This window comes from Aspergillus nomiae (genome assembly GCF_001204775.2).
Source record: "Aspergillus nomiae NRRL 13137 chromosome Unknown contig00002, whole genome shotgun sequence".
Lineage (NCBI taxonomy): Eukaryota > Fungi > Ascomycota > Eurotiomycetes > Eurotiales > Aspergillaceae > Aspergillus > Aspergillus nomiae.
The window spans coordinates 152,656-167,242 of NW_015378057.1; the positions used below are offsets into that span (position 1 = coordinate 152,656).

A 14,587-nucleotide genomic window follows, 5' to 3' on the forward strand; every position below is an offset into this window, starting at 1 on the left:
ATGTCTTCCTATATCTCCAATTGCGCAGTGCTAGGCTACTATAATCCGATCGCATCTTGTTCGTACAACACGTGGTGATTATCGCCATTTGCCGCGAAAATGTCTGGTGAAATGCCCTCTCCAGAATACGAAATCCCCTCCCACTGTAAGGCAGGTGTGGTCGTCAATGAAGGTCCGAATTTTGAGGTCAGAGTCGAGATGGTGCCGGTCCCGGAGCCAGGTAAGCCGTATGCAGCGCCAGTAGAAGCGCATTCGTAACAACTTTTGTTCCAGGACCCGATGACATACTAATCCGCCTAAATATCACCGGTATCTGCTCCTCAGACCTCCATATGATGCAAGGCGACCTAGGAACTCCACCGATGTCAACGTTTGGCGTTCGCTCCCCGGGTCACGAAGGTGCTGGGATCGTGGTGAAAGTTGGCGCAAATGTGAAGAACTTCAAGCTAGGCGATCGGGCGGGCATCAAACCACTCCTCGATACGTGCGGTGCGTGTGAATTGTGCTGGGGAGATAAGGAGACATATTGCCGGACCGCTATCCACGCTGGCTTGATGGCACCTGGTAGGGCACTATTCCCTTTCCCTGATAGCCGTATTGCATTGCTTCGCGACGTCGGTCACTGACGGAATAGGGACCTATCAACAATATATTGTTTCTCCCGCCCGATACGCATCGCCCATCCCCGATGGCATTCCTGATGAGATTGCAGCCCCTATTATGTGCAGCGCATCCACCATCTATCGCTCTCTGACGGAATCCGGGCTAAAGCCGGGACACTGGGCTGTATTTCCTGGCGGCGGCGGTGGGGTTGGTATTCAGGGCGTGCAGCTCGCGAAGGCGATGGGTATGCGTCCAGTTGTCGTAGACGCAGGGGAATCAAAGCGAGCATTGGCTTTGGAGATGGGCGCAGAAGTCTTCGTCGATTTCATGGAAACGTCCGATCCTGCCGCAGCTGTGATTAAAGCAACAGATGGTGTAGGGGCCCACGGAGTATTCGTCACAGCTCCTGCGGCCTACCGAACAGCGTTATCATATGTCGGTAATCGCATTGGAGCGGTGGTCATGTGTATCGGACTGGGTCCAACTGGCGCGATGAATATCGGGGGAGATCCCAATGCCTTCATCTTCAAGAACCTAACAGTCAAAGGGACCTTGGTGGGCAGTCGACAGGATACGGTGGCGGCGTTGGACTTTGCTCGGCGGGGGAAGCTTCAACAAATTTGCGAAGTCTATCCGATTGACCGGTTGCCTGAAGCAGTAGAGAAGCTGCGAATGGGACAGGCCACAGGACGAATGGCGGTTGACTTCAACAAGTAATCGCATGGGTGGAAACAAACATGGGAATGGAGGCGGTCAGAGCAATATTGGCGCGTACAGTTGACCGCCTCAGGCAGCAACATTAGCCGTGTCAAGTCACTTGTTGCTGGGTAAATATTAATCATCGTGGGACATAATTTGTAAATGAAGAGATTCTCTGCATGCTGCTATGATTTTCAGTTGTCAGTCTATCAGAGACTTGCTTTCTCATATCCCATACTTGGTCCGCAGTAACTTCGAATTGTCATTACCCTTCGTTATATATCCGTCTGCTCTACCTAGTATGTACATTGTCCTAGTCACTCCACATGGTCTTCATCCCCGCATACTTCACTAAAAGTACAACCGGGAGCCTGTACCCACAGGCCGGAGGACCCCCTTCTTCTCGAGCCCTGTGACCAAGGAAGCCAGGACATGGTCACACCCTCGCGCCATCTGCAGCGCCACACTTACCGGCAAATACTCGGTCTGCAAAGAGATAGTACTGTTGTATGGAGACTCTCCCACAGGGACAACAACCTCAGGTGCCCCACCTAGTACCGCAATCCGTCCGATGGAGAATCCCAGTGGTGGTGTAGTGGGCGCATCATAGTATTGGTTACGGTAGTCGGTCGTGCCGACCGAGTACACACTGACGAAGAGCGTCTTGGAGCAAGAGGCCTGGTCGGACTGACCATACCCGGACTTCTCCCACCAGTCCCGGAAAGTAGTCATGTTGCGCAGAGCTGCCTCGTAGGAAGTGTTCCCACCATTGGCTTGACCCCACTGCCAACGCGCTAATGGGCCAGGGTTGATGAAAGGCTGGCGGCCGCGGTGGAGTGCTTTATAGTCAGCAAAGAGCGGAACAGCTAGGTGGTTGAATTGATCAACGGAAGTAAGGGTGGCATAGGTCAGGTTGAGCATCTCTTCCAGAGTGGGTGTGCTGGGGGATTGTGTGTCGAGCCATCGCTGCGACACATCGACGATGGTATGATTAGCTCCGAGGAATCCCTCAAGCCCACGTACGAATGTGGTAAGACCTTGATGGGCCTCGGGGCTGATGCCTTTACCATCCCATCCACCACCGGCCAGCAGCAGTTGCCGAGGGTATGACGTAAAATTGCGCCGGAAATGAGGATACCAAGCTTTCACAGTATGGGCCCATAGTGAGGCACTTCTTGCGAAGACACCCGCTGTATCCAAGGCCGGTGAGAGGGGCAAGACGTGATCCAGAGAGATAGCGCCAGTAGATGGTCTGTTGCCGTAAATTCCTTGAACCGCGGCTGGTGAACGCATTGAACCGCCAGTGTCACTACCAACAGCAAGATCCAACCAGTCATACGCTGCAATAGCCACACCTGAACCGGAGGAGGAGCCGCTAGGTGCCTGATATCCATCTCCACGCGGGTTAAAGGGACAGTGAAAATCCACCCAGTCCGCAGTAGGCCGATCACCATTAGCAAACTGGACAGTCCCGGTTTTACCGACAAATACAGCGCCTAAGTCCAAGAGCCTCTGAATGGATGGGGCAGTGTCATTTTGAGTTCCGTATAAGTAATAGTAGGAGCGACTGCCGCCACTCGTCTTCAGACCTTTAACATGGTAGATGTCTTTGACACCCAGTCTCAGACCGGCCAATGGCTTTTCTGGAGTTTGTGTATAATAGAGACGTGACGGCACAGCGACATCTTTGGTCATTGCATTTTCCGTTACCGCTGGTAGGGGGAGGACGCCTCCCTTCTCGTCACTGATTGCTGCTTGAATGAAAGCCAGGTTGTCGTCAGGGTACAACCGGTACGCTCTAAACACATCTCCGGTATACAGGGAGACAAAATACGGCCCACTCGGCAGCTCCTCGGTTAACTGGGCCTTGAGTGTGGAATTTGAAGAAGCTGTGTGTACCTCCGAATCAACCAGCAGCAATTCCGTGCCAGAAGATTTGAGAATGGACGCATAGCCGCTCAGTTGGGAGTCAATGGCATCACCAGTGGACGCTGTGAGATAGACTGCACGTAGAAAAGCAGTCTGGAAGACATCATCGCGCTCGGCATAGTCCGATAGCAGGGACTCCAACTTCGTGTTAGGAGTCACGCGAATGACGGTTAATGGCACCAGGTCTATACCCTCTGCCAACGAAGGATATGCAGAGACATCGTGCCCCTGCAAAGTGGACACAGGAATGCCGCTCACGTAGTAAGGAATTTCATTGAGCGAAAGCGTCTGGCCATTGGGGATGGCAGCGCCGGTAACGACGGCCGCCAACGAGAGGAGGGTACCAAGAAACATGGAGGAGAATTAAGTCTGTCATCTTCATTTCGAATGGCGCCGATCTTCCTCTTTATATCACAGTAAGGGTTTGGCATTAGTCACAAGCACGATACTTGAGATAGGCAACTCTTAATTAGTTGTCTGATAGCAGTCTTATCGTTGGTCGCAATAGCCCGACGCCAAGTAGGTACTAATCGTCTTGGCTGACTCCATTCATGATTAGTGTCAGCATATCGCTAAATCTTATTGATTAGGATACCCCGAAATTCCCGGAGGGTCCTTGTTATCGCCCATCGTTAGTGTCATGCTGTCGGCAGACATAGCCGATAGTTGATTGCAAAGCGAAGCTAGGTTCTCCGGTCTTCGGATATTCCCCAAGGTAACTCTGTCCACTTGTTACTTCTTCCATGGTATTTCATTATTCCGGTGACTTGTCAAGCATAGCAAGATAGGAACATAATACGGAGTGCCGAAGGAATTGTTGAAGAGAGTAAGTGGAGACATAACCTTGTGCAAATCTGCCGCCATCTCAGAATCATGTAGGCTAAAATGGCGCAACTCTGTAATGACCCATCATTGAAGCCTTACATTAGTAAGAATAAAGCGGTTGCGGTAGTTAGTCAATCCTGGATGAATGATACTCGGCCATGTACCCCGGGGTTGCGAGATTTCTGGAAAACATCTCATGCAGGAAAATGAAACGTAGAGAATCCGAACATTTTGGAACTAAAAAGGCAGAATCTCTCTTACGCCTCTGTTCAGTTAAGTATGTCGTCTGTTTTGGGTGGGGCGTTGGAGAAGGACAATGCCTCAGTTGAAATGATGTGCTCCTTTGAACCCATAATGACACATAGCTGAATGAATCTTGCCGTCATTCACCTTCGACATATTACAGCTCATTAACGCAATATAGTTCTAAGTACTAGTCTAGGTTTGCTCAAGTCAAGGGCAGCTGAACCTACAGATTTCGTATATGAATTGCTCATCCTCCTACGATAGCGTACTGTCAATCCATTATCTGGTAATTCTGGGACTTTGTGACTGCCTAGATGAGAATAAGAAACGAACGAGGTACCCTTGTAGAAAGATGGAACATATGTCCAGCCTAAAACGGCGAGAGACTAGTCGATGCAGAACATATAGCAAGCACATATCCAGCACCGTTGTCCTCTTCCTTGAGCGATCGTCCAGCTCTGCGCCTGATCTATTCCCTCTCAGACAGATTGCATCATTGATTTAGTCATATCAAGCTTGGAAGCTGACACAATACCCTCCTCAATCAATTTACCAAGAACACGCACCGCCCATCCCTGACAGTTCTCCTTAACTTCTCGTCGATTAACTGCATGTGGGGGAGTTTCGTGATCGGTAATAGCCTTTACCACCATCGCCTGGCCCTCTGTCAGAGAAGCCAATTGATACAAGGTCAGAAACGACTCAGAGCTAGTGATATCGACTTTTCCATCAGAAGGCTCGTAGGTCATGTGTTCTGCATCACCAGTCACTTGATATAACCATCCAGGCTCATTTTCGGGGGCCACGAAGAGGGACCAGTGGAGAGGCTCATCTGGACCCTGTTTCTCGTGGACAAGAGAGAGATACAACGGTTGTGGCTGTATAGGTGGCAGAGAAGTGTTTTCCGGCTCGTACTCGATCCACTCCTCTGTGCCCCTCCTTCGTTTAAAGTGACGACCGTTGACCTGGCACACCTCTCGAAGACCGATCGTTTGTATTGGGGTGGTTGCTGTCGGGTACATATCATTGGTATTGGTCATGATAGTAATCGTGATGTGAAACGTTTTCAACTGACTGTGAAGTGAGGTTTGGCATGAGTAAGGCTGTTCGTTGTACGACTGTGGGTGCCTATTTCAAGGCCATGTGACCGCGATTATAGCAATATACTCTAGGGAAGCTTCCTGTTCCTGATGTTTGTTTTATGTGGTTATTCCCGAAAACAGAAGGGATGACTGGTAGTTCTTGCAAATGACGTCCGTTGGGCATGATTATGCGCAAAATTCGCCCACACACGCTGTTGCTGACTGTCATATCTACATAGGTCTCGGATAATCTTCTTCTAAGCCTGGCTATTCTGTTTTGTAATGACTCATATTATGACCGTGGCTTGAGACAAGTGAAAAAACTCCAGCCCTGCTAAGGTTATAGATAATTTACCACACACTAATGCTTCATGTGTAAACCTTTCAACCCCGCACATCAAGTCCGATGGACTTTTGCTTCTCCTTGATTGAATCCATGATAGTATTGATATCCTTCTCTGTAGATCCCCATTGCTTCTCAATAATCTCTCGAGCATGCTGACTACGCGGCTCAAAGACTGCTTCAAACGGCGCCGGTGCAGATACAAACCCCGAGTCGAAATCCATATCATCCACGGCTCTAGGTTGACCATCCGGTCCAGTATGTGGTCTGATATCAAAGCCCCAGAGAATGCGCGCCACAAGCATGAATAGGGAATTCCGCGCGATATGCCTTCCAGTGCAAATCCGCCGGCCGTATCCGAAGAAGTTGGTGAATCGGTCGTTATCCGACCCTGCTAGCCATCGCTCTGGGCGGAACTCGAGCGGGTTGTCAAACTCGTGTTCATTAAGGCTCATTGACCAATGCAAGGGAACTATCGTTGCGTCCTTAGGGATACGGTAGCCCATGTAGGTGTCCTCCTTCCTAGAAGCATGAGGTACGCCCCCGGGCACAATGGACCGCCAACGGAGAGTCTCTTCCACTGCCGCACAGATGTACGGCAAATTATCCTTGTCTGATAATGTTGGGAGACGATCAGGACCGACTACGAGGTCGATTTCGCGTTGGGCTATAGCGATAAATCGCGGATACACTTGAGTCGCAAGGACGAAGATCTTCATGACAGTCGAGGTGGTCTCAAGACCCGCCTCTGTCAGGATGCCAAGATCGTACGCAAGCTCCAGTGGTGGCATCAACTGCCCCTGCTTCGAGATCGAGAACTCCTTAGACCAGTTCCATGCGGGGCTATCGAGACCTTTCTTCATGTTCCGCATATGGAGGCTTGACTCGATCTGGAACAATTCCTCACCGATCCGCTTCCACGGTGCCAGGAACTTTGGCAAGGAATTGAGCATAGGTAGAGCATCCACAGCCCAGGTTCCAACACGAGACGCATATACGAAGTTATGCAGGATGCGACGCGCGTCTTCCACATCTTGCTCATCCCCTGTCTCTACCCGGAATCCATATGTCAAGGAGTAAAGCAAGCTGATGCTATATCGCTCGAGATGAAGAGCGAAGTTATTGGACGAGAGAAGCTCATGCAGAAGTTGCTTGCTCTCCAGATCCTGAACTGGATAGTAGGTGGGAGACGCTCGCGGACTAAGCACAGGGGCTTCCATTCGCTGATGCAGTCGGAAACGGTCATCGTATTGCCGGAGCAGAATATGCATACCCTTCACGAGGTTATCATCGGCCATTACCAGTTTGGGCCGATTGCTGTACAGGCTCCCTCGCTTATCGAGCAGCTCTCGGGCAATAGCGGTGTCTGCAATGAGTATAATGGTCTGTCGCCCGAACCGTGCGCTCATGATTGGGCCATATTTCTTGCTCCATTGATCGAAGGTGCGCCAGGGCAGCACCTGCGGCACCTGGTGGATGTTGCCGATGAAGGGTAGACGTCTTGGGCCAGGGGGAAGGCGACGGTCGCGATAATATTCATAGATGACGCGTAGGATCAGTAAGGCAAGAAGGCTGTTAAATATCCCAATGTCCATTTTCGTATTGGAGATCAACGTCTTCTACGTAAAGAGAGTCGAACTGAGAACACACCCCACTATTCACTGGAGGGAACAGGGGAAGGAGACTAATTTAGGGCTTTCTCCTCACTTCCACCGTTGAAGGAGGAGGTAATGATAAGTCACATCGTTGGCCGATTCCTACGTTTCCCCTCAAGATCTTCAGTCTGAATAGCGCTTTGGCCTTGTATGAATAACAGCTGTTATCCAAACAACCGCGACCGATCGGCAATCATCATGATCACTTGACCGGTCTCGAACGATCGCTGCAGTTGGAACTAGTGAGATTCGACCAATGTTAGCTCGACAGCGAAGGCTGCATGATGGCTGAGGTGATCTGGGTGGTCTATCGTGAAGAAAAAGGCGGTTGGAGCGAATTTAGTCTGTGTAGACTTGCATTAGTACACCCTTGTGCATGGGATCATGAAACTTCAAGGTGTTGAGACATTGGTAGAACCGGGGGAAAGTGCCTAGAGGAACATTCGAGTTATCGATCGATTGGTACCACAGCAATACATATGATTCACGATGCCAATACAAATCCTAGATATATATGTAGCAGTCCATCTTAATTGTTTGAATATCTTTATACACACACACATATATATATATCCCATAACAAACGATCTACATTACTGAATTCCACATGCACGCAGGTCTAAATAAACCGGAGCCGCTTCGCAGCGATCAAACCCATAAAGATCAAACCCAAAATCACCCCCAAGATACCATACCACCAGTTGACTGGTGGCGAATCCACGTCCTCCGGAGTCTTGCCCGGGACAGTTACGTTCATGCCCCAGAGACCGATGAGAAACTGCATCGGGATAATGATCCCGCCAATGACCGTCAGCCGGCTAAGAGTTGCCGCAATATCATTTCGCATGCGCGTTGAATCGAACGCTAACTGACTCAGATATTTCTCCTGTGCCCGCGACAGCATCTGCTCCGCATTGTACAGATCGGCCATCATGGAAATCACGTGGTCACGGATGTCGCCGAGATACAGAGTGACATCCATGGTTGAGGGACCGAACGAGCCGCAGTGGCGATCGAAGCAGCGGATGACGTCGGTCTTGTCGTTCATCAGTTGGCGGATTTGTAAAACCTCTTTGCGATATCGGTGGATGCGTTGCAGTGCCAGGCCGATGTCATCCGGCCGGGTTATGGATACATCGTCTTCGATCAATTCAACGCCGGCTTGGACGCGATTGATGAAAGGCGCGAAGCCGTCGACGATATCATCGCTAGGAAAATTAGCATGTGAAGACCGATATTTGAGTCACAGTTAGGTGAACATACATGAGGGCATATGAGATCCAGTCACTGGTCAATGCTAGATGACTCCGGTGCTCCTTGATCCGATTTCGGACATGGCCTCCGTGAGGACTGTTGCCGAAGTTGAAGCTGAGGACACCGTCACGGAAGACGATAGCGTACACGTTCGGAGAGGAAGATCGAGTGCCATCGACTGCCTCAACTTGCCGGGCCGGCTGCAGAGAAAGAAAGTAATACCGACCGAACAGTTCGATCTTCTCTCGCGACTCTCGCATTTTGATATCCTCAGTGGTCAGCGGGTGGACGTCAAAGATCTGCGAGAGTGTTTCGATGTCATCATCCGACGGGACAGTTACATCGAGCCACCATAGCCCCGAATGTTCTGTAGTGTCTAGCAGCGCGTCAAAGGGCTTATAGAACGACCGCAGGGACTGGATGGTGGACGAATGGATGACCGAATCCAGTTGCGATGTGAAGAAGCTGAACTGGGTCGCAGGAGCGGCACCTCTTTCATCGTAGAAAGACATCTTTCGGTCTTTGAATTCATCAACTTCTTCTTCAGGTCCGCAGGCCTCAGAGCCCGGGGCTGTAGGGTCATCTATACATGGGCTGACATCTAGGCGCTCACCAGGAGCGCCGTCCAGGTGGATGTCTGCCACCAGACCCATGTTTACTCAAAAGGCAGCAAAGCTTGTACAGGTGAGCATGTGAGCTGTAAATTCACCGATAGGCCGTGCACCATCCTGACGTGTCTTGCAATGGGTGGTTCGAAACCCAAAAACGTTGGATCAAAACGACAGAATGTGAGGGATAAACGTTATGTAGGGGATGAGCCAATGTGTCACCGCTGTTGTGTTACTTTTCTGCCGGCAGAATACAAGCCCGAGCTAAGCCTGCAGGGTGCAGGGCAATGGACAGACTCTCAATGGTGGATTGCCTGTAGCGGTGAGCGTTTCTGGGGCTGTGTTGATGCCAAGAGTATGACATGAAAAAGTTTTCACTATGACTAGTCAATCATTGGGTCGAAGATAATGCTCATAGTGGAGTTGCATCGCCCACTGTCACCTTTTTCAGACCCAGTCGAGTTTATTGAACCTAAAACCGTTATGTTCCATCCTTGAATGTTCAAGGGCTTGTTGTAACCCGTGACACTTCATGTGCCCCGCGTGACATGCAGCCTGAGGCATTGGCCAACGTCCATCAGAAGTGGTCTAGCGCCTTCGTCCGTTCACCAATCAACTTCAATATCAGAAAAAATACTTGCTTGCAATCGACATCAATCCCAAAGGAATGAGATAGAGATCAGACCCTGCATAACCGCGGGGTGATCTTTCTCATCTCTGGCCCGCTCAAGTATGTGGGGAATCAAAGACCCGGAAAAGAAGCTGGTGGTGAAGATTGACTTCTTCATTCTATCCTTCTGCTGCGTGACGTATTTCTTCAACTACTTAGATCGCTCCAACCTATCCAATGCCTATGTCTCGGGTATGAAAGAGGAGTTGGCCTTTCATGGCAATCAACTCAATGTGATCAATACCGTCTTTACGGTGGGGTACATTATAGGCCAGGTCCCATCCAACTTGGCCTTGACATACTTCCGCCCACGGATCTTCTTCCCCGCGATGGTCCTGTTTTGGGGTGCCTTGACTATGGTGACCGCAGCTGTACATAATCCCCAGGGCATCATGGCCATTCGCTTCTTCCTTGGACTTGCCGAAGCTAGTACCTTCTCGGGGACTCATTATATCCTCGGCTCATGGTATACCGAGCGGGAACTGGGCAAACGCAGCGGCATATTTACAGCGTCGGGGCTCGCAGGAACCATGTTCGGCGGGTTCATTCAAACCGGTATTCATTCTTCCTTGGATGGAGTCAGAGGCCTGTCAGGATGGCGATGGCTCTTCATCGTAAGTACCACGGTTTGCATCCTCTGACGCGAAAACATGTTAACATCAACCAGATCGATGGCTTGATTACCTTTCCCATAGCCATCTACGGCCTGCTATTATTCCCCGACACCCCAACCACTACAACAGCTCCCTACCTAACAGCAGCAGAAAAGGAGCTAGCGGTGTCACGTCTGCCAACAGTCAATGCTAACCGTGCACCCGTGAACCGAGCCTTTCTCAAACAACTCTTCACGACATGGTACTGGTGGGGATTCGTCATCCTGTGGGTCATTGCGGGAGAGACTGAATCCTTCTCCTCAAACTCGCTTCTAGCATTGTATATGAAAGCCCATCCAACAATCCACTATACCGTGTCCCAGTTAAACAACTATCCGACCGGTGTCCCAGCAGTTGGCATTGTCTCGACTCTCTTCTGGGCCACGCTCACCGATGTCCTGCAAGGAAAGCGATACCTCGTCAGCTACTTCATCGGCATCACCGGTGTTGTTACTTCCGTCTTAATCCTGACCCGCTTCGACTCCACAGCAACCGTGTTCGGGGCTTACTACTGGGCCGGAGCTGTGTATGCGTGCCAGGCGACGTTCTTCGCCTGGTGTAACGATGCGATGCGATCGCAGGATGCACGACAGCGGTCGGTGGTGATCGCCAGTATGAATATGGGCAATAACGCAGTCAATGCCTGGTGGAGTATAATTTTCTATTCGGCGAATCTAGCACCCCGGTTCACGCGGGGAATGTGGGCGATGATCGGGTGCTCGATTGCGTTGGTCCTCTGGACGACGGCGATCGTATGGAGGACAGCCAAGGAGGAGAGACGAGGATATAGAGTAGAAGAGCCTGACAGGGGGGTCACCAAGGACGATTGAAACGCAGTATTATTCATTGTGTACTGTCGTTTGTGATGCGAACATATACCTACAGCGTATCTAATGTCTTATTGAAGGATCTAAAATCTATCTTTGTCTCTTTCACGCAGTCTCTCGAGCTTCACTGCTGGAACCAACCCACTTGGCCCTCTGAATGACATCCTCCCAGATTGGGGGTCTCTCACGCAGGTCCGCCCCGAGTTCCTCGGCCTCCAATCCCCACTGCAGCAACTGCTCTTCGCTACCCCATTCTCCATTCCCCATGAGCCCCACAGGAACCGTCCCCTCGTTACTGTTGTCCCCCTCCGGATCCACATATCCCGCTGGAACACTGATCGCAGGAATACCAGTAAAGTTCGCCAGCCACACATACTCCATGGCCTTCAACGTGCGGTCCCCATCGCTAAGTCCCCATTTCAACTCCGACTTCGATACAACAGGCCAACCCGCACAGGCAGTAGTAGGGGTCACGATAATCATACCCGGAAATTCTTCCCAAAGGGCAGCAAGATGCTCCATCAGAAGCCGACGAAGTTTCTGCGCGAGAAGGTAATCAGTAGCGGGAGTAGTACGGCCCAGAGCCAGGAGAATGCGATTCGGAGCAGTGATATTGGTAGTATCGGGGAGCAGAGCAGCACCATCAGCCAAGATGGTCATGGCGTGGGCCGTCTGGCCTTCGACCAGGAAGGGGATGTCAATCGGAACAATGGCGTAGTCTTTCTCGGTGACAAGCTTGTCCAGGAGAGAACGGCAGAGCCGTTGGACATCCGGAGTCGATCGGGAAAACCATACTTCTGGGATACCGAGGAGCTTCTTCCTTGTAGTTTGTGGGGACAGTGAAAGAGGGCCTGGGGCGGGGAATGGTGTATCTGGACCTGGTGTGGCGAAAACGTGATACGCCTCAGCGAGAGAGCGAATGTCTGCAGCGAGAGGTCCAATCACACTAGTGGTACTGGCATAGTTGACGCTTGGATAATGCGAAAGTCGGTTATGAGTTGGTTTTAATCCCACAACAGAGCAGAACGACGATGGGATCCGGACACTTCCTCCACCGTCTGTGCCTAGCGCGATGGGTACTAAGCCTGCGCTCACGGCGTATGCACATCCAGAGGAACTTCCGCCAGTGTAGTAGTCGGGGTGGTATGGGTTTGGCGGAGTGCCGTAGTGAATATTGTTGCCAGTAGTATCTTAGCTTGTGTTAGTATACAACGACAATGCAGTGAGGCATCCGTACCAAGTCCGAACTCATGCATCGAGACCTTCCCCACGACAATCGCTCCAGCTTTCTCCAGCTGTCTGATACACCAGTTGGTGATAGACGGATCGTCCGATTTTGGCTCAAGGGTGTAATCATTCAGTGAGCCAAGTTTAGTACGATACCCATCGAGATCGAACTCATCTTTCACCGCGGCAGGAACACCGTCGAACAAGCCCAGCGGTCGCCCTTCTTGGTAACGACGAGTAGACTCCTCAGCTGCAGCAAGAACCAAATCGACCCGGCTGTCAGTAAATGCAATGGAATGTTTACCGGGGGTGGACAAATCGCGTCGGATCAACGGGAGGAGCCCCTTGACGACCGCAGTCGGCGTTAACTCTCCCGATTTGTACAGCGCATGGTAATCCGCGACCGAGTAGTATTTAGTAGGATATTTGACGGGGGGTGCGGATACCGTGGGCACAACAGAATCGTCCGTATTGTCTCCAGAATTGCCTTTCAGAGGGACAACAGTTGGGTCATAGCGAGGCTCAGTGTAATCCAGGTGGGACCGGATCGTCCGGAGTGACCCAAAACCCGCGTTCGACCAGATTACTTGCGGCAGGAACCACAGCCAGTCCAGCCTATCTGAAGATTAGTTTATATGCTATAGTACATACACAGACACGGTCTCTGTTAGGAATAACATACAGCCATGCGCCAATACTTAAGATGACGCCGCGGAGTGCTGGGTTGGGCTTCCGGTCATAAGTAGGCGGCAGCTGGGGCCTGTTGATGAGCACTGTTAATATCCCGCTTCATTGCCAAGGTCAGAATCGCACTCACCCCTTTCTGGGCTCCGGATAATCTTTAAACTGGTGATGTTTGGGACCAGCCATGGTAATGTGTCGAATGTTTGACTGCGCAAGGAGACAATCAACCACATGAAAACAATCAGCGTAGGCAACATTCCTCGGATGATCTTCGTCAGTGGGTCTGGTATGTCGAAATACCGTAATTTAACCACCTTCTGCGCCATAATTGGTGGAAATTAACAAGATCATTACCGTACCTGAGCAATGCATTGAGACAACAAAGAGAGGAAGGGGACGTAAGAGTGTACCCTAACTGGCTGCATATGAAATCGTGAAGAATCGCCTCTACTCTACCAATATTTTAATAGGTAGACCGCACAATACATTCATCAATTCTAATTCATTTTGACATCTCTGTAAACGCCTTTTCGCGCCTGGAGACGTCTCTGTTTTCCGTGCGTTGAGCAACCATATCCAAGAAGGAAGACAGCCTTTCGCGAAATATACTCGTGCCTATTTATATTTGGCAGTACCTGTCCCTTCAAAATTAGCCAATCCAAATGTAGCGAAGCCCATAGCATAGTATTTTGTAGTATATAATGGGACTAATTTCCATCGTTGCCAGAGTTGAAGGTAAAGCACCTAGAAATGAACCTTCAGATGTAAACGACCCCAGCTACATGCTAGGCCCAGTGATAATTCCCAGGCTAGAACACTACTTCACGACCACGCTCCGATCACTGTGATGTGATGCGAGGTTTCTTGTTTTCAGATATCTGGAGAATGCTTTGTATAGAGCTACGTGGCTTAGGCACCTCGATGGGAAGGTGAAAAGGCATGGGCCTTCCCTGTCAGAAATTCTTCATCCAGAGTTCCGCGAATATGGGTTCGTGATTGGGATGAATACAGGTGTTGGGAATATCTAATAAACCTCAGAGCTCAGCTAATATAGCAGGAGAAGCTACTAGAGTATGACATTTGTGAGGCATAGAAGTACGAGCTGTGCACATGAGACTTGCTTGCAAGATGTTTTAGCCTTAATTGATCTCTTGTCCAACGGTATACCTTCTGACACCGAGAGGGCTCAGGCTTGTTCAGATATCTCAGGCATTTTCTCAACTTGGTTCTACATTCTCAGGAAATCGAGTGACTTTATACTTTTATATTAGTTGTCACTTGA

At 50.4% G+C, this 14,587-nt stretch overlaps 7 protein-coding genes across 7 annotated transcripts; 2 read left to right on the forward strand and 5 right to left on the reverse strand.

Moving 5' to 3' along the window:
• Positions 1-99: 99 nt before the first annotated feature.
• ANOM_000062 (zinc-dependent alcohol dehydrogenase) lies at positions 100-1,320 on the forward strand (the record flags this gene model as incomplete). The annotated part of the gene is made up of 3 exons (XM_015545320.1): positions 100-220; positions 274-564; positions 635-1,320. The coding sequence occupies 3 exons, from the start codon at positions 100-102 to the stop codon at positions 1,318-1,320; spliced, it is 1,098 nt and encodes a 365-aa protein (XP_015412391.1).
• A 333-nt stretch (positions 1,321-1,653) lies between these two features.
• Positions 1,654-3,585, reverse strand: ANOM_000063 (amidase; the record flags this gene model as incomplete). The annotated part of the gene is made up of 1 exon (XM_015545321.1): positions 1,654-3,585. The coding sequence occupies one exon, from the start codon at positions 3,583-3,585 to the stop codon at positions 1,654-1,656; it is 1,932 nt and encodes a 643-aa protein (XP_015412390.1).
• Positions 3,586-4,781: 1,196 nt separating this feature from the next.
• On the reverse strand, positions 4,782-5,324 carry ANOM_000064 (uncharacterized protein; the record flags this gene model as incomplete). The annotated part of the gene is made up of 1 exon (XM_015545322.1): positions 4,782-5,324. The coding sequence occupies one exon, from the start codon at positions 5,322-5,324 to the stop codon at positions 4,782-4,784; it is 543 nt and encodes a 180-aa protein (XP_015412393.1).
• A 444-nt stretch (positions 5,325-5,768) lies between these two features.
• On the reverse strand, positions 5,769-7,322 carry ANOM_000065 (cytochrome P450; the record flags this gene model as incomplete). Its single annotated transcript, XM_015545323.1, has 1 exon — positions 5,769-7,322. The coding sequence occupies one exon, from the start codon at positions 7,320-7,322 to the stop codon at positions 5,769-5,771; it is 1,554 nt and encodes a 517-aa protein (XP_015412392.1).
• Positions 7,323-8,001: 679 nt separating this feature from the next.
• On the reverse strand, positions 8,002-9,289 carry ANOM_000066 (magnesium transporter CorA family protein; the record flags this gene model as incomplete). Its single annotated transcript, XM_015545324.1, has 2 exons — positions 8,002-8,590; positions 8,646-9,289. 2 exons carry the CDS (start codon positions 9,287-9,289, stop codon positions 8,002-8,004), a joined length of 1,233 nt encoding a protein of 410 aa, XP_015412395.1.
• Positions 9,290-9,976: 687 nt separating this feature from the next.
• Positions 9,977-11,397, forward strand: ANOM_000067 (putative MFS pantothenate transporter; the record flags this gene model as incomplete). Its single annotated transcript, XM_015545325.1, has 2 exons — positions 9,977-10,528; positions 10,582-11,397. The coding sequence occupies 2 exons, from the start codon at positions 9,977-9,979 to the stop codon at positions 11,395-11,397; spliced, it is 1,368 nt and encodes a 455-aa protein (XP_015412394.1).
• Positions 11,398-11,499: 102 nt separating this feature from the next.
• ANOM_000068 (amidase) lies at positions 11,500-13,491 on the reverse strand (the record flags this gene model as incomplete). The annotated part of the gene is made up of 4 exons (XM_015545326.1): positions 11,500-12,584; positions 12,632-13,236; positions 13,304-13,381; positions 13,439-13,491. The coding sequence occupies 4 exons, from the start codon at positions 13,489-13,491 to the stop codon at positions 11,500-11,502; spliced, it is 1,821 nt and encodes a 606-aa protein (XP_015412387.1).
• Between the last annotated feature and the right edge of the window lie 1,096 nt (positions 13,492-14,587).